General features: G+C 33.3%; 1 protein-coding gene across 1 annotated transcript in view; it reads right to left on the bottom strand.

Annotated features, from left to right (window-relative positions):
* The window catches only part of CCDC102B (coiled-coil domain containing 102B), a 168,055-nt gene that overhangs the window by 30,497 nt on the left and 116,832 nt on the right, over positions 1–20,726 (bottom strand). Inside the window, exon 6 of the mRNA XM_069468615.1 lies at positions 5,025–5,195. Within this exon, the coding sequence (XP_069324716.1) occupies positions 5,025–5,195 (171 nt within the window). The remainder of the gene's footprint in view (positions 1–5,024; positions 5,196–20,726) is intronic.

Raw genomic sequence — 20,726 nt, forward strand, 5'->3', positions numbered from 1 at the left:
AGATCTTAAGTGGTCTCATTACGAAAAAATAAGGTAACTGTGAAGAGATTTTATGTTAATTCACTTGACTGGGGTAATTAAGGTATATAATAATGTGATGTTTTGTGTATATTAAAATATCACATTATAGACTTTATATGTAATTTTTATTAAAATTAAAATATAAAAGTTAAAGTTATGAGGAGATAAAAAATAAATTTAAAGTAACTAAAATTAAAAGTTAAAATCTTTAAAAAGCTCAACAAAAAAGAAACTGCTATTAAAAGTAAATTCAATTAACAACACAGCAAATTGAGTAATTAGACCCTTTTTAATTTTATAAATAAATCTTTTGAGGTTTACCTTACTCTCACATTAGTTAAGATGCAGTGAATATTTTGTATTAAATAGCAGTTGACATTTCTACAATTTGAGATCATTGAGAATCAAAGAAGATTGGTAATATTGTACTATATATATTAAAAGCCATATTTATTCATATTCTTTTTCCAGTGGGGAAAAATGATATATATATAAGATAAGTCATTTTAAAGTTACATTGGAAAAAACATCCAAAAAGTCCTCAGTAAAGGAAGATTGGTTGATTTAATAAATTTATATCCAAGGAAATAAATATTACATTTCTTAAAATATCAACTATCAATAAAACAAAGCAACCTGAAAACTGGTACAGTAATCAATAAAGCAGATTATAATATTATTTGCAACAATGACTACAATTGTGTGTAAAATTGTCTAGGCATTTGAAGCCCATACACTAAAGTAATATGTCACAATGGTGGAGTAATACCTGGCCTGAATTCTTCCCTTTATTTTTCCTTCTTCATGTGATGTGATACCGCTTTATAAAATTTAAAATATTCTTTGGCAAACTTTATCTCATCCTGTCCTTTAGCCTTCCTGACTCTTGTTCTATAGCACCCATGTGTCATTATAATTGCTTCTATTAAATTCATTGCTTTATAGATACTAGAGAAATAACCTTGTGAGTTCAGTTTACATGTTTCTGTTTCTAACAACTTTCCTTGCATTATTACACCTTTTATTAGATTGTTTTTCATACCATATTTATTAAGGTGGTCAGTTATTTTGATATTTTAATGTGGATATATAAATGATCCTGCACTATGGTAAAAAAAAAAAGTCTCAATTAAATTTTGTCATTTTATGATGTAATATATATTCACAGAAATACTTTAGTAAAATGATGAGAAATGAATGTTTACCTTCTAACAAATATATTTTTAATTAGATTTTTTTGTAAATTTGCTTAAAAAAACAACTCACCAGAAAAGGGATTTTTAAAATTTGCTCATTTATTTAATCAGACCCTAGAGTTTCTCCGATGGGCCCAAGAACATCCTATTTTCTCTACAGTACAGAGGATTAATATCTCATTTTCATTTATTTAAAATCTGTTGACTTGTGAGAGTTGAAAACTTTGTATTTGACAGTTCCAATTAAATGTTAATTGCAATTTGAAGAATTTGCTACTATAAAATTGAAAAGCTTAGAAGTAAAGCTGACATAATTTTCTTTGCTTCTCAATTAAAAGTCAAATTGTGGAAACGTTGACAGCTACTTAAATCAAAATCTTATTGCCATGATGGATATTTTCATTCTCAACCACCCAAACTAGTAGTGGCCTTAATCAGAGAAAAAATGACAACTTGACAACTGTAATCAAATAATCCAGATTACAATACCAATATGAATCAATCGTGATCAATTGATTAGATTATAGGTGCAGAATATTAAGATATTTTGCATGTTGAACATATATTTCAATGAATCTATTTGTAGGCTTCAAATATGAACTATACGCAAATCCTTCTCATGTGAAACTATGATTCCTAAAAATTCTGTTGGAAAGCCGTACAAATCCCTTTTGCCAATCAGATCACAGGACCATGCTGGCCATCCATGCTTGGAAACTAGAGCAAAGGGCAGCAAATATTCACACACACATACTAATTCACAGATAGTATAACATAGACCATTCTCTTGGTTACAAACTGTTTTTCTCCCTACTTCACTCAAATTTTTTCACTCCTGCCCCAAGGAAAATTACCCAAGCATTCCAATCATAGCATTAGTCTCAAAGAGAGGGGAGCATCGCTTGAGATCAAGAGTTCGAGACCAGCCCGGGCAAGTGCGAGACCCTGTCTCTACTAAAAATAGAAAAAAAATTAGCCAGACAACTAAAAATATATAGAAAAAAAATTAGCCAGGCATGGTGGCAAATGCCTGTAGTCCCAGCTACTCAGGAGGCTGAGGCAAAAGGATTGCTTGAGCCCAGGAGTTTGAGGTTGCTGTGAGCCAGGCCGATGCCACAGCACTCTAGCCCAAGCAACAGAGCAAGACTCTGCCTCAAAAAAAAAAAAAAAAAAAAAAAATGTAGTTGCATAGTCTGTAGTTTCTGCAATTCTTGGCTCTGCTTTCTAGAAAGTCCTTCTTTTTTTAGTATATACTGTAGCCATATCTGAGTTTGCCAATGGAAAATATTCTCTCTCTGGGTGTTAGCCTGCTTAGCTTGCTTCATTCTCCTGGAAGTTTGGAGGAGCAAAGGATTATTTCGAACCTTGAAAAATTACTCTCTTTTAGCCCAGGATAGACGCTCATATGCCAATATAACTTTCACAAAAAAACTGTCTCTTTTTCTATTTGATTCCAGTATTGCACAGGTCGATATTCACATCTGCTCTTCTTTCAGAGGCATTCCTGTCCCTGAGCTACTTATGGTTACCTTCAATTGTGAGATGTTCCGGTAGAGGCACAATCTTATTCTCTTCTCCCTACACTACTTTCTTCAGCTTAAAGAATTTATAAGAAAATACCTTAATAGATTCAGAACTTTAATAACAAATTTGATAGACATACCATTGATTTAGTCATTGCCACAAAACTCAAGTTTAATTGACATTTATCATTCAAAGCCAACCTCAGGTTTATATTTTATCATTTGGAAATGAAAATCAGATACATCTTACAACCTGTAAGTTAGAGAATTACTTAAATTTCTATATTACCTTATACACCTCTTTGAAAAATCTACAATTCTTTTATCGGTTCCCCTTTCTTTTTGGCATTTTTCAAATGTAACAATAACAAAAAAAGATAGTTCTTATCATTTTACCTAAAAACCACATGCTCATTTTGTGCATTATCTGCCTTCCAAGGTATTACAGGAAACTAATGTACAAGATGTTTCACCACTTCATGAAATGAGTTTCTATCTATGATTCTGGCCTCCAATACATGTTTTTAGCACCTACTTCTGACATTGGAGATACATTTTAAGATGTGTTTCGCTTTTATCATTTTAATGACTAATCCAGTTAGCTTCAACTAAGTTTGTGGTTTTCTTTTCTTTCTTTTTTCTTTTTTTCAGTAACAAAACAACTCCCAAGTGTCAGTGGCTTACACTAATAATGGATATTGATTTTTACCTATGAGGACTTCATTGTGGTTCAGCAAAGACTCCATGTTTTCGTCATTTCAGGATCCACACTGAGAATAATGTATATTTTGGACATGCTGGCCTCAGGACATGAGACATGGCAGAAAAGACACATTGGAAAAGAGACATGACAGAGCCCTGTGTTGGCTCTCAAAGCCTATGATGGCAACTGGAATGCATATCTTCTCCTCATAAGGCATTGGTGAAGCAAGCATCATATGGCCAAGCCCAACATTGATGATGTGAGAAGTGTAATCCTACCAGAGGAGCAAATAATAGGGTCATCTTTATGACCACAGCTCATTTTTTAAATCACTCAATTAGATCGCTTAATCAGATCTTTGGAGACTAATACTTCATTAGCCCACAAACCTTAGAAGGTATCACCATTTCCTTGCCACTTTTAGTCCAAAGTGATTTCTTAAAGCCTATACTGACAGAGGTTTATTCACCACCTCCCCCCAACAAATACTGCCTGTTAAAACTATTTACAGGAATAATGGCTATGATAAAACACAAACCTAAGAAGATTTTCTTGAGCCTTTGAATATCATTACAAAGTACATATATATCTTCATAAAAAGAGACATATTAAGGATAAAACGCCTGCCAACAAGATGATATTAGTAAGAGCAGAGGAAGATGTATGAGCCTCATTGATGGAATGATTCTGTTTTCATGTGATGTTATTAGAAAAGAAAGTCTCATCTGCTTGATTAAAATATTTTTGATTAAAAACTACATCTCAAAATGCAAAATGTGCTCTGTTATTAAATTACTCCATGGAAAAATAATTCAGCTTTTTGTTTTGTTTTGTTTTAGATTTCCAACTGTTTGGCACTATATGGAAACAGTCTTTCAAACCAAGGAACTAAGGCTTTTTGCCTCAAATTTGTTCAACAGGAGCAGATGTAGTTACTGGAACACCATCTGAAATTATGCTGCCATGTGGTGACAGTCCCACAATCATACTGACATTTGAGACTGTGTTTCTTTCAAAAATATTATCTTTGTTGTTTGTAACTGCCAGTGAAATCACTCCACAGATACAGGTGTGCTATCAGGACCTTACACTGAGATGTCTACCTTCCAGAAACATCTGAAATATTCCATAAACCATTAGCGAGTTGACCTTAGACAACCAAATGAGATACAGAAATTCTTTTGAACACCATAGAGTACTGGGGAGAATACATACCATGATATAAAATCACAACATATATCATATTTCTCTAAGAAACATGATTATCTCAAAGCTTAAAGCACTGAGCTTTAATGATCCTGTGCTCATATTTAAACACACACATACACACAAACACATTCACATACAATGGACCACGCTGAAACACTGAAGCTATAAAGCACTCGTAAAAAATATACCATAAACATGCACGTTGTCTATGCAACCTTTTGTTTCTTTTCCTTAAAATTTTTAACCGGGTTTGGCCATAAAAATGTAAAGGCTTCTATCCCAATTAATGTTAATAAAGAAGAAAATATCACATATGTGCTATAAAATGCTATTTTGAAGCTATGCAGCATGTGTTTCTGTATACAGTAGTACCTCATCTTCCTTTTGGTTGAGTTCCTGCTTTAGTTCTTCCACTCGCGATCTCAGTTTCTTTACTTCTGCCTCATCTTGAGACGCTCGATGGTTTGCATGAGTCAGTTCTGCAGTTGTTGCCTGGTATTGCCTGCTTAGTTTATAGTAGGCATGTTGAAGAGTCAACAGTTCCTTTCAAAAGAAAACAGGGATTACATTTTTATAATCTACTTTGAAAGTTAGGGAATGGCAACTTCATTTGACAAAGGAGAAAAGCATGTTAGGAAGAATTCAGATGTCATCCCTTTTATCTGGAATTCTACATTGCTGTAATCAAATATTACGATTAGCATATCACTATAAATGATATGGTTATGCATGGCTAAAATGGCTAAAATACAACTCTTTATGTTGTTGAGTCAATGATCTATTCTCCACCTCATGCAAAAGTAATTCATATGTATGCTTTCCAAAAGAGGAAATCACATATCTACAAATGAAGAATAAAATAATAATAATAAATGCAAAAGAGTTGTTCATCTACTAAGTCAGCATATGTATTAAAAGTTAGTACACTACATGTTTTCAATTATTTTTCTGGAGGAAAAAGATTTTATGCTGCTGCAGCCCTGTTGTCACCTGCTATCCTTTCAGAAACCACGTGAATCTGGCTCAGAGACCTGGAGCTAGGGACCCATCATGTTGGTAAAGAAACAGATGAATCTGTCATAAAGTGATTGAACTGCAAATCAATCTTGTTACAACACCTTACACATATGAATTAACGGATTACAGTAATTGGCCTCAGATTATTAGTAATGTTTCTCATGTTTAGTTAAAATTTGCAGTGCAAAATTAATAGTACTGTCATTATAGAAAACATTTTTATTAAAAATATAAAGAAAAAAAATAACGTCTAGTGCCTCCTAAAGTTACAATACTGTAGGAAAACCCAAGGATATTTCTTTAATTTCCTGAAACATACTGTCAGAGTATTTTATATCTGAAAATCACAATGAATAGCACTTGTTAAAAATGCATAGTTAAATTTTCTTAGGACAACTAGATAGACAATTGGAAACAGGATCTTTTTTCACATCTTAAACCAACAGAAATCCCAATAATGATGACTCAGAGATAAAAAAAAAAGTTTCTAAAAAGCCATAAAATGTTGGAAAATATTGGAAGAAAAATTTGGACATATGGGGTTTTTCTATCATTAAGTAGGGAAAATTTTCCTAAGTTTGATCCCAAATCTTGAGATCATAAAATGATCAAATCAAGTATACAATTTGTGTATATCAAATAAAACAGTACGTCCTACACAGAAAATGTAACAGGAGACAAGGCCTTTACTATGTGAAGCGTTATATCAAGTCCATTTAAATTTACTGGACATATGAAAGAACAGAGTTCATAGGAAAGAGAATATCTCTTAAACATTGAAAGATATTCAACTTCACTCAAAATAAGGAAAAAACTATGACAATTTATACAAAATTATAGAAATGGAGAATAGGGTAATGGCAGCAAGGAACTTAAGAATGAAGTAGGAGGGGATCCTGAAGCTGTGGGGTGGCTATATACAAAGGCAACATCAGGGACCCTTGCTGTAATGCAAATGATCCCTCTTTTGACTGTATAGAAGCCAGTAGCCTAGTTGTGCTATTGTGCAATAGTTTTGCAGGATGATGCCACTGGGGAAAACCGGGTAGAGGGCACCCAGCTTTCTATGCATTTTCGCTTACACCTTCATATGAATCTACAATTATTGAAAATGAAACGCTTAAGAAAAACACATCAAGATATTATTCTCATTTTTTCAGACTGTCAAAGGCTAAGTGTGATAACATAATCTGTGGTCAATTGTAGAAAACCAGGCACTCACTCATGAAGAAATATTGGCAATATTCTTTAAAATTAAAAATGCATATATACTCTGACCCAGCGGTTCTTTTTCTAGGAATGTATTCTATGGATATACGCATAGTTGTATTCAATGTTGTGTATATAAGGGTATGTACTGCAGTGTTATTTTTGCTGTTAATGAATGTTTAAAAACTAAATATCCATCATATGGGGCTGATTAAATTTAAAAATAAGCCATTACACATGATATTGCAGTATTTTGTATACTGATATGGAGATATTTCCAAACTAATCTATCAAGTAAGGTAAAATGCAAAACTATGTGAAGTATATGATATTACAGGAGGAAGGGTGATATAAAGTGACATTTGATATGACACAATTGATAACTACAGGCTCCTGGTCTCTGTGACTCCCAGCACTCAGACTAGAACTCCTGAGGAGGTGGGATGAGGGTGTGGGCTTCAGGGCAGGCCCTGGCAGAGAAACTGCTGGCCATCACTCTTAGGAAGCCTGGAAGAGGAAGAACCCCCTCCACCAGTCCCCTGCCCACCAAGTCTACCAGCCCCTCCCACGAGCATCCAAAGAATGTTTGCCTCCTGGTATCCATTGATATCCTGAACACCAAATGAAGGGGAAACTCTTGGCATATGTGTCCAGCAAATCCCACCCCCTCCCCTTCCATAGGAGTCAGAATCACAGCCATTGATATTTAAACCTGACTGATGCCAACAGGTAGCAGAGAACAGACAGATTTGCATTGGGCAGCTAGAGCTGTCTGGCCCGTGGGCTTGCCATGGTAATTCCCAGGAACACTGCAGTTTATGACATCATCGCAGTGTTTTACTGAATTACATCACAAATCACATTTAAAATGCAAACAGATTCCTCATTTCTTCTCTTCAGAACACAATTTTTAAATGTCAAATTATATACCTCATTCTTTTACAAAGAAACATGTACTAGGGAACACAATTCTATTATTCAGAATGACAATGGAACATTTAAAGAGAGATCTTTCTTGATCTGTCAAACATAAGTAAAAAATCTGCTGCAAAAATAACACAGAGCTTAATGGAAAAGTTATAACTTTACAAAATGGTGGCTTTTTCTCAGGAATTATGCACCCAGTTTCACTTACTTAAATACTTTTGTGACTTAGCAAAATTATTTCTCAGTCAATGCTTTGCCATTAGGTTTGTAAAATTTACTTAAACTGATTTAAAAGGAGTTAAGTAAGCAAAAAACCTTGAGATGTACATATAAAAAAGAAAAAAAGGAAAAGAAGGAAAGAAGGGAGGAAGTTAAAAAGGAAGGTAAAGCACTGTTGTTTGGCAACACAAATTTTACCCTAATCACGAGTCACCCTTCTGAGCAGAGCCCTAGCACTCATACTGTAACGTTTGGCCATTTTCTCAGGGAAGGTCAACTTACTCTCAGGTCCAGGAGGTGAATATTACTTAGTTTATTCTCAATAAGTGTCAGAGTTTCACCCAAGACAGCAGCAAGAGCAGCATTTGAGAACTTCATTCAAGACATACCAAACCTGTAACTCAGGGGCTGGAGGCCGGCAATCATGGGTATAGCAAGTCCTCCAGATGTTTCTGATTCAGCGCAAAGTTTGAGACCATTGTATAAGCCAATTCCAGTAAGCTTTGCTCCTACCAGTGACTCCTGTAGAGAGGCAGATGTAACAGAGCTGAACGATGAGACATAAGGAGATGTCTCCTTGGATGGGAAGAAATGTTCTAGAATTTTTGTCACTTAAAAATATGCAAAAAAGATACATCCCTGGAGTTACAACAGCAATCTGAGCCGACAGGGGAGTCATGCTTACACCTGAGGTTGGCAGATCCTGGGCATTTCTTGTCATGTGAGAAAATACACCTAATTTTATCATAGACAAGTATATCCTAATTATGTTCATAGGGTACCTATTAATAAAGAAGAAAACTGGATTTCTCATTAAGTAGAAAAACATATTGTTTCATTAATACAAAGTTTTTTTTTTAATATAAAATCAATTTAAAATGAAAGGGATTATGTTTGCCAAGTACCTACTATGTGATAAATTCTTCACATACCTTCTCTTTCTTAATCCACATGACAATTCTGTGGTGAAGGTAATATTTTCCCTATTCAGTCTCAGAGACACTATGTAAATTGCTTATCACCAACCTCACTGTAATTAATCCTGTACTTTTATTTCATCAAAACAATATCACATGGCTGGATTTAATCTTGTTATCAAGATTTATCTTCAAGATTTGATAAGTTCTTTGACATTTTGATTCATTAATTCACACCCTCTCTATTTTACTTTCAGGGGAAGAGATGAATTCTTCTTAAATTCTCAAAGTTATGGCCTTTGCCGCTATCCACTCACTTTTTATTAATCTTGTGATAAGAAAGTGATGGGAATCCCCTCACACTCTCACTTCTTTCTTTTCATATATGTTACAGCAAATGATAGTACACAGGATCATACACCGTAATTCTGTGCATATGTTTGATGCTATTATCTGGAACCTCAATATCCCCTGTAACTTGCTTGTAGATGTGCAATTGGAAAGCATCCAAAATGGATGTTCATTTGAAGAGTTTAAGGTTTGCAATTGAAAAGGGAATTAGGTAGATAGTAAAGATCTATATAGACCTTAGAGCAAGCTTATTCTAATACATTTTAATGGTAGAAATAATGATGAGATATATTTGTATTTTATTTTGGAAGAGAAAAATTTGAACAGAAATTAAAATATGTGTAAAAATATATAGTACTACAGATTATTTGTTAGCATGTAAACCTCTGTAAATCTAAAGCTATACAAATGCACAGTGAATATAATTCACAATCTTTTTGTAAGTGGATCTGAATGATGACATCAGATCTTGATATAGAAAAGAAACACATATAATGTGTTGGCATACACATGTTTTTGAAATAGTCACACAGCATTACTTTCTCAAATAGATTAACTCAGTTTCTACTGATATATTTGATGGAATTGCTGTAAAATTTGTATATTGCTTATGAAGTGATGCATTAAATTTACACTCTTATAAGTAAGGATATTGCTTTCTACTTAGAATTAATTGTGTATCTGATATATCCTGTACCAAGGCTTACATGATTTTAGTTGTAGCAAACTGACAAAACTAAAATATATTTTATTATAACTTAAAATGATGTAATGAGAGGCTGGTAAATATAAATCAAATCACTTTATATACATCTATTTGAAGGAAAAACAAAATGAAGGAATTTCCTGAATATACGAAACTTAAAAGTATTATACATGTTACTTCTATCCATTCAAATTTTAAAGGTGCATAGAAATCAGAAGTTTCTATAACTGTATTTTAAAAGGTACATACTAATAGTATGCTAATTTGTGGATAACATGAAGTTCACAATATAATGTATGGTTCAATTATATTCAAAAGAGAAAACAACTTGGAAAATTGGAAATAAGTTGCCCATAGTCTGTCGATAGCCTTGTTATACTCCAGCTGCACATAATAATGCTATTAACAAAGGCAGATTTTCTCTTCTCAAAAGTTGCTTAGATACATTGGATTGCTATCACAATCAAATTCATCTACTTAAATACATTAGAGAATTCACAATATCATTCAAATTAAGCATATTATAAAAATATCTTGTACACCTACCTACTTTTTAAGGATAAGTATCACTATCTAATTATTACCTCAGAAAATACAAAATCAGAGGAACACATATCTTCACCAAGAATATATTCAGTGTTATTCACAAATATATGTATGATTCAGGGTGACATGATAGCTTTAAAATAAAAGCATTTTACTTAAGTTTCCTTTGGCTATTCATGCTCTTTTCTGGTTCCATACGAGGCATAGAATTGTTTTTTCTAGATCTGCGAAAAATGACATTGGCATTTTGATGGGGATTGCATTGAGTCTGTAAATCACTTTGGGTAGTATGGACATTTGAACAATATTGATTCTGTTGATACATGAGCATGATATATTTTTCCATTTGTTTGCATCCTCTGCAATTTCCTTCCTCAGTAATTTGTAGTTCTTGTAGAGATCCTTTACCTTATTGGTTAAATATATTCATAGGTATTTTATTTTCTTTGTTGCTATTGTGAAAGGTATTGAGTCTTTGACTTGATTTGCAGCTTGACTGCTGTTGGTGTATAGGAATGCTACTGATTTGTGTACATTGATTTCGTAACCTAAGATTTTGCTGAATTCATTTATCTTTTCCAGTGTTCTCTTGGCAGAATCTTTGGGGTTTTCTAAATATATGCCCATATTTTCAGCAAAGAGCAATAGTTTCCCCATTTGGATACCCTTCATTTCCTTCTCTTGCCTGATTTCTCTGGCTAGGACTGCCAGCACTATGATGAATGAAAGTGGTGACAGTGGGCACCCGTGTCTTATACCAGTTCTAAGTGGGAATGCTTTCAACTTTTCCCCACTCAGTATGATGTTGGCTGTGGGTTGGTCATATATGGCTTTTATAATATTGAGATATATTCCATCTGTGCCTATTTTGTTAAGAGTTATTTTTTTTTAAAAAAATTATTTCAGAATATTACGGGGGTACAAACATTTTGGTTACATAAGTTGCTTTTGTACCATTCGAGTCAGTTATAAGTGTTCCCATCACCCAGATAGTGTCATAAAAGGGTGATAAATTTTGTCAAATGCTTTTTCTGCATCTATTGAGATGATCACATGATCTTTGTTTTTGCTCTGTTTATGTGGTGAATCACATTTCTGGATTTATGTATGTCAAACCACCCTTGCAGCCCTGGGATGAAGCCCACGTGGTTGTAGTGCATTATTTTCTTGATATGCTGCTGAATTTGATTTCCTAATTTTTTTTTTGAGAATTTTTGCATCTATATTCATAAGGGATATTGTTCTATAGTTATTTGTCATTGTTGTATACTTTCCTGCCTTTTGTATCAAGTTGATACTGGCTTCATAGAAGGAGTTGGTGAGGATCTCTTCCTTCTCTATGTTATGAAATAATTTCTGCAGTATGGGTACCATATCACTAATAGACTATTAATTAAAAGTACCTAAATAGGCTGCATTAGGTTAGAATAAATGTAGCTCCAGTCTTCTTGATACACATTTCATCAATTCATTCCAGGAGAAATTAAGATATCCATGATTATAAAGATTTTTTTCCTATTATATTAAAGGTAAAAAATAATATCACCTATCTCAAAGAGCTGTTGTACATACTAAATGTATATTTTAAAAATACCTGATACATAATATAACATGCACATAATGCTTTTTACAAATACATTTGTTGTTAAATACATAGGCAATTTTATTATAAACTATCCTCTGCATGCCTCGATTATTGACTGCACATATCCCTTTGGAGGTACTCAAAAAGAAGCATATTTAATAGAGATTGACTATGTATAAGTTCTTTGTTGAATGAATAGCGTTTCATTTCATGCATTTCTTTTTTAACAATCCCCACAGGGCATGTACTACATCAACAGGGAAGAAACACTCTTTTCACTAATCTCAAAGAAACCTACCTGCTACAGTCACGCAAAAGACTCATTTGAATTTATATGTCATTCTGATATATTGCTAGATGTTGGTGGTAAGTATAAACCAAATGGTCACTGTTTGTACCCTCATAGACTAAGGTACAGATGCAGACAACTGAGTAAGTAAGAGTAGCAGAGTGTGGGAAGTGCAAGGATTTCTGTAACACGGGCACATTTAAAGGTTACGTAAGACAGACATGAAATACTTGGGAGATCTTAGATATTCATTAATCATAAAACTTACCCCAGAACTTCACATCTTAAAACAAAAGCAGAAACCTCTTTTGATTCCATGTCCTATTCAAACTACAGCCCATATCTCTGTTTCCCTTGAAAGCAAACCTTTCTAAAAATGATCTATAGTTTCTTTACACTTCTCCATCTCTAATAAATTCTCTTTCCATTATTGTTCCTTCACATGATTCCAGCAACACTGTTCCTGTCAAAGTCATTAATGACTTCTGGATAGCCAACGGCATTGCTAACTTGAACTCTCAACGTTTATTTTTTATGAGGATTTACAATTTATATACATGAATATATATGTATATATGTATATGTACATAGGTGTATATATATAGTTATATACATGTTACATTATATATAGTTAGGTTGAATACTGAGCTCCAGACTTATATATCCAACAATCTACTTCCTATCTACATTTGGATGTCTAGTAGACACTTTATATGTAACATGATATATTCAACTAATACTTCCAGTGATATAGAAAGCTTAACCAACACTGTTTTTGGCTACAAGTACATAGTAATGTCATTACAATCTAAAAAAGTAAGAAATAGGACCAAGATATAAGCCTTAACATTAAGTGGTTGCATTTTAATGCTCACATTAGTACAGAAGTGGTGCAAGTAAAAAATTCAAGCTTGTTTCTGCCCACATCAAAGTATAAAATAAATTACCTTGTTAAAAAAAATTAAAACTCAGACAAGGGCAAGCACTGCTATGGAGGCCAGGAGCCATGGTAATTGCCACGATGGAAAACCAACCTAATTGGCAAGTGAAACTCTTGGAATACAAAGTAGAAATAAACCCAACTGACACAAGAGCTCAGAGCCCACAGAAAAATCAATCTAATGGGAAAACTAGCTCCAAAACAGCTTCAAACTATAAGAAATAATGATTCAATGTGAGGGGAGTAAACAAACACAACAGGAAAAGTAGCATCTCAAGAACTTAAGCTACAACAATCTGAAAATGCCACAAAATAATCATGTCATTGAATGATAAAAGGATTATAAATTATAATAAATTAATAATAAAGTTTGAGAATATAAAGGGCAGATTTGGAAAAAAGTAGAACTTTTTGAAAAGCCACATAAAGTTCTAGATAACAGATGAATGAAATAAAAGCATAGATACTATTGAAGAGTAAATTAACTATCTAATAGATCAAAATTAAATTAGATAGAATGCAGAAAAAAGTTCCGAAAAGAAGTATAATACAACAGAAGGATTAACATACTGATACTGAGGTCCAGACATCCATATTCAATAGTCTATTTGATACGTACACTACAATAATATTTTATAAGTGTACAACAACCAGCCCTGAAGTAACAGTCACTACTTTCATCAATATTTTTTTGGCCACAACTCAGACATATGGTCACCTATAAATAAATAGTGACTGGAAAATTTACTGTGTGTCCAGTAAGATGAGGCAATAGATTCAATATGCACCTGACAATTCTCTGCCAAAAGAACAACCAAATTATAATAGTAAGTATACAGAAAATATAAATTAAAAGTTGAGAAATTTGATCGACTATAAAATATATGTGTGGATATAAGGTGTGTCGCTATACCTCCCAAACAAGAGACAATGAAAAGGAACATATTCTCTTTTTAAGTATACAATAAATATTTACAAAATTGACCATATACTTCACAAAGGAAAGTGTCAACAAATTCCAACAAGTTTTCACTTCAACAAATTCAAAGAAATACAGATGACATTTGCAGTCACAAAGCAATTAATTAAAGTAGAATCCAATTTTTTGAACACAGTTTAAAAATTTTTCAGAAATCTAAATGAGTTAAAGAAGATAACAATGAAAAGTACAAACAAAAGTCCTACACATACACTGTACAGCAATCAGTTAGACTGGAATTTAGAAACCAATTTACAGCACTAGATAGATTTATTAAATAAAATAAAGATTGAAAATAAATGAGTTAAACTAGCATGAAACTTGAGGCAGTGAAACAGAGTAGATTTTTTAAAATCTGGAAGCACAAAAAATACTTAAAAAAATAATACAAATGAAGAGAAAAACCGGTTCTTTAAAAATTACAAATGAATTTGATTACATATACACTAACATGATGATTAGGAAAAAAGACAGAGGAAAAAGTAAATTATATGAGGAACAGTTATAGATAGATATTTATAAAGTGATTTGGGAATATTATTAAGTACATTATGCTAACATATACTAAGACATAAAAATGAACAATATTTTAGGAAAACATAACCTCAAAAATTGAACTGAGAAAAACTGGAAAACTAGAATGAACCAATGACCATTTAAAAGTTGAACAAACGAGGCTTAGAAAACATCTTAGACAAGTTTTACCAAACTTTAGAGTAATAGATAACTTGCTCTTATTTAAATTATATCTATCACAATTATATTTAAAATACACTTATTTTATATATAACATATAAATATAAGATATAATGTTATAAATATTTATATAGATATTTATATAGATATAAAATATTCATAAAGTTATATTTAAATATATCCCAAGCACAGTGTGGACATATGCTGTGGGAATGGCAATTTTCAAAAACACTTGGCAGAACAATCTGATGATCCATCAAATCTGAAGTGGTCCATACACAGTAGTTGTATTTACTGGAAATATAATCGAGAAAAATTCACTATATTCTTTACAAGGATTTTTATATGGCATAGTTTGTAAACTGAGTAAATATATACACCTATCAATAGGGGATTGATAGATAAACTCACAGAGGTTTCTATAACATTTAAGGTGAATGAATTAAATTCACATTTATCAATATTCATACATCTGTAAAATAATTTTAGTGTAAAAAGCAAGTTGCAGAATTATATAGGAAAATATCAGCCATTTAAAATTTACATAAAGTAGTAACATATTGTCATGAGTACACTAATATGTAGTAAAAGAGTAAAAATATACACATAAAGAATATTCACCGCTGTGCCTCTTCATTATGGGAAAAGAAAGGAATGAAATGGAAGGTGGGTATTTAGCTGTAACTGTATACGTCTCTCTTAAAAATATATAAAGGATATTTGGCAATCTGTCACTATAGTTAAATATGGGTGGTGGATACACCTTAGTGTATGTTTTATAATTTTCTGTATTTCTAACTTTTTGAAATATCTCATTCTTTTTTAAATGCTAAATTTGACCAAAACAGAGGTTTCAAAATTCACCTCAAAATTGTCTTCCACCTATTACTCACAGCTGTGATTCTGACTCATACTTAACTCCTTGCTTCATGTTACTCCCACATCCAATAGTGAAAAAACCCTGCTGACCCTATCTTCAATATATTTGCAGAAAAAATATAGTATTTTAAGAGCATATTCTCCCCATGTTCCCCCATCCCCAATGCCCCCTCCCTATTCAAGGCACAACTTTCTTTAAACTGAGCCACCCAGAGTTTCATCTCTACCCTAACTTCTCCCCTTTCCTGTCTCCATACAGCAGCCCAAGTGAACTTTTGAAATACAATAAGATAATATTACCCCTGTTTAAAACTGTTCAATCATTTCCTATTATGAGTGTAACGGCACCCAAACTCCTCAAGGCCTGCGAGACTCTGCACACTCTTATTCTTGATGCTGTTCCAGCTCCCCTTTGTCCTTCTCACTGGACTGAGCTCAGGTTCTGTCCTAGCCATGGACATTGGCAACTCCACTGCCTGTTACTTTGCCCTGAGATCAACACTTGGCACCTTATTTCTTTATTTTGTTTCATCTGAACTCTTACTAAATGTCTTCCCTGACTATCTAAATAAACAATAGGTGCTTAAACAGATAAGATAATCATTAAAGTGTTTCCCTTGCCAATTATCTGTCATATCTATCACATAACTTGTTTAATTTTCTCCATACCCTTTTACTACCATACTATCTTGCATGTTTATTACTTTATTTCTTTTTGTCTTTCTGCCACATTCACCTCACAGCCTACTATAATGCATATTTTATGCAAAGACAGGGACTTTTTCTGTCTTGTTTACTGTTTATAATATAGTGATAAATAAAATGTTGACTGACTAACCAATCAACTGAACGAGTAGATGAGTGAATGAATACAATGGATGAATAGGAGTCATCCAAGTTTTAGATATAGAAGGAGGCTTTCAAGGAAGTGAACAGCATCAGGCTATGAAAAGAAGCCCATAGTATAGTCTGTTGAAAGCACAGCAAGAGATAGATTGAAGTGGAATTATATACAGGTAAGATATTGACCTGGATAATAGAGCCAGGACCAAATGGAGCAAGGAATACTTAAGGCATGTTATAGAGATTAACTTTTCCCTGAGGTCAAAAGAAAACTAAGGAGTTAACATCATAGCAATAATCAGGATGGATTTGTGCTCTAGAAGGAATCCTAGTCATAGTCAAGGTTCAAAATGTTGATTGGTCCGAGCTCCAGAGATTCCACTCTATGGGTGTAGAAGGTGACACATGAATCATTATGTATTAAACATCCCCCTTGTGATGCTATCATGGCAGCAAAGGTTGAGAGACACTAGGCCCAAGTGAAAAGAAATGGAGGAGGCAGGAATGGCCATGTGGTGTCCAGACAGAGGCTACCAAGGTCATTAAGAGATAACTCTGACCTCCCCGAGCTCACTGTCAATATATTTTTTGTTTGAATTGGCTTAAAGATAGAGGTCAGAATGGCAAACAGAAATAAGACCATATTCCTTCACTATCTGTGTGAATGAAACAATGAGTGAGCATGATGGTTTCCAGGGCCCTCTTCTGTATAATGGAATCCAAAGGAAAGGTCCAAACTCCTTTCCCAGGCAATTGTTTAGATTATGTAAGTGTCTATGCATAGTGATTTCTGGTTATTTCCTTTTAGTCAGAGACCCAAATGAAGGGGAAAAGAAAAAGAAAAAAAAATGAATATATCCTAACTGGCAAAGCTAAGCTTCTAGATTGGTGTTCAAATGTACCTGGAAATGTTACAGAGAAAAATTATAGGGCCTAAGCAGCCAGATTATATTTATTTTTACATCGCTTTATGTATGTGTTTCCATATGTATATATCCTGGGCATATCTCATATGTACCACGTGCATAGATGTAAATTAGTTCTTATAATGTAGGCTAAATAAAAATAATATATCTTTAGATTTGTTTTCTTTAATAGCATGCATTAATCACCTATTAAATAGGTGATTTATCTACAAATAATATGACTCTACAAATAATATGACTACAAATAATATGACTCTATAACAGTAGGCAATACATTTTCATCTATTATAAAACATATCCTGACTCTGTGTGATATTTAAAGGTTACTAAAGAATTGCAAATATGACTATTAATCCTACAGCTAAACCATAACTATAAGTAACAAACATAATTTAGTATTCATGCAGCATTTTGTGTCTCCAGAGAACACACATATTTAGGTAAGCCATTAATGGTTAGTCATCCAAATTGTAGATGGAATCACAAGTTCTTTTTCTATTTTCCACGCTCGCCTGGGGTAGAGAAAGTGAGATAAGTGACTCATATGCAGTGGGGAATGCATTACTCCCACGCAGTTTTTCTTAAAGCCATGCACACTTAGCTAAATAATGCTTTATAACTAAAGTCTCCAACATTCTCTCTACCCACACTCAGTACCCTGTAATTCACAAAGCTACAAATGATCAGAGAAAATGCTTGATGTTGTTGCTGAAAATGCTTAAATTCATTTGGCAAATCAGGCTTTTACAAGTGCCCCCATGCAGTCCCTTGTGTATAAAAGTGGCTCTGCACAGAGTAAATTCTCCTGATAGATAAAGCTATTGCTTTTGTTCATAATTCGAGAGAAATAATAATTTAAGTAAAATATATTGAGTTTTGCAAACCCAATGTCCAAACAATTTCTACTTTTATTTATGTAAGAAAAAGAGCAGAAAGGGCCAATGTAGGTGGTAACGGGGAAGTGGTCAGAAAGGCAAATAGAAAGAAAACCATATTATGTGTTCATAAAAATTAGTAAGAAATAATCCAGAGGCCAAGGCCAAGATATACAAAGGAAGGAAAATTCACAGGAGAGGCAATAATCTAAAAAATGAAAAATATATTACTAAAACTATTGATAGAGAAATGGTAAAAAAGACACTTTCATACACTAATGAAGGAAAATGTAAATTTTCATGACATGTTTGGGGGAGAGGATGATTTACCAAAATGTATCAATATTAAGTCTTTTTTATAAAATACCAAGATATATACAAAAGTTTTATGTTCAAAAATAGTCAGCATTACTTCTAACAATAAATATTGAAAATAATTATATGATTGGACCCTTATTTAATAAACTACAATTAATACTTACAACGGGACATTATAAACCTTTAAAATATGTGGGAAGAATTTTGATGAAATAAAAATAATGAGTCTAACGTAATGTGGAATAAAAAAGCAAATGGACAGTTGTATGTACATAATTATTCCACTAATGTATGGATATACTCCATGCACACAAAAACACACAAGAACAAGATTTAGATACCTAAAATGCACAAAATTTAGGGGTTTTCATTTTGTCCAGCTTTATCTAAGATTTCAAACTGAGGAGAGTGGATTCTTGGTCTCTACACCTTCCTAAACAAGAAGGCACAACAAATAGATAAAGTGATGACCAGAAAAAAAATAAAAATGAGGGACGACAGGGAAGTCCTGTTCCCTTTGGTGCACCCCACACCAAGGGTGAATAAGAGGGGTGCATGTGCACAAGGAGACACTGGAAAAGCCTGTTTTCTGGGTCATCTCCACTTCTCCTGGAAATAGACGGGGGTACTTGCCTCCACATGAAGCCAAATGCCAGGGGCTCTGAAGAACAAGCCAAAGATCCTAACTGTGTCACCAGGAGTTTGTGGGACAGAGTGGTGCCTCATTCATACAATAAAAAGGAAAAGTAGCCTTTTGCTACTTCAGAATTCTGGGGAAAAAGAATATATGAATGTTTGGGATGATCCATGAGAGTGGATCCTACAGAGAGGAGCTGGACTTGCATCATTTAAAAACAAACAACTCCACTCAAAAACTCAAAAGGACCAGTTGGATGAGTGAAGTGAGACATTGAAACTGATAATTGATGGGACTGGATTTCCTAACCACTGATATAATAGACCATTATTCACATCCAATAATAATGTAAAAAGCTCTGTGCTATTCCTACCTTAGAATCAGGAATGAAAAAGGAACTTGTTCTATGTAGCAGTATGGAAAAGATATAACTGCTTCCCTTGGTTAATTGAAAAAGTTCCCATTTTCAGCTTGTTCAATTAACCAAACATTTTAAAATGTAGAAGTTTTTACCTATAGATATTAGAAGATGATAATATTTTACATTGTATGTTACTCTTAATTTTTAAAGTAGTGTAGGAGAGAAAGAAATCCAAGATATTTATGTCCAAAGATGCCAGTCTTTCAAAGGTAGCCAATAATTCAAAAGATCCAAAAATGTAGAGAAGTATAAAAACTGAAACATGTTGGCTGTATTTGGCACAAAGGCATTGATTAGTGAATTAATGAGAGAAAACTTTCAAATGGAATAAAATAGAATGTGTATTCCCAAGAATTAAACAGTGCTATGTAGTAAAGAATACTCAGTAAGCACAGTGTATAGAGTTAGGAACAGATGTGTGAGGAGATAAGAGAACAATAGCCTCAACAAGAGAACGAAATTATTCAAATTGCAAGGTGCGAGTACATAACTTGATAAAGAATGATTGAAAGTCTTGATATCATATGAGTCATGCACGGAATAAAGCACCTAAGTTGTGGTATTAGTTATCTTTTGATACATATCCACAAAAATGTTCTTCTAACGCTTCCCACTCAAGTGCAAAACCAACCTTATTTTCTTATTTGCTAAACTATTATAATTCTGCTGTCCTCAAGATAGAATGGTAATGATTCTTCCACATAAATAATACTGAAACCTTTTTAGTGGATAGTGGCAATTAACCCCAAAATATCTTCAGTGACCTAATCATGAAGATTTTCGTCTCAACTGTA

This window comes from Eulemur rufifrons, chromosome 5 (genome assembly GCF_041146395.1).
Source record: "Eulemur rufifrons isolate Redbay chromosome 5, OSU_ERuf_1, whole genome shotgun sequence".
NCBI lineage: Eukaryota > Metazoa > Chordata > Mammalia > Primates > Lemuridae > Eulemur > Eulemur rufifrons.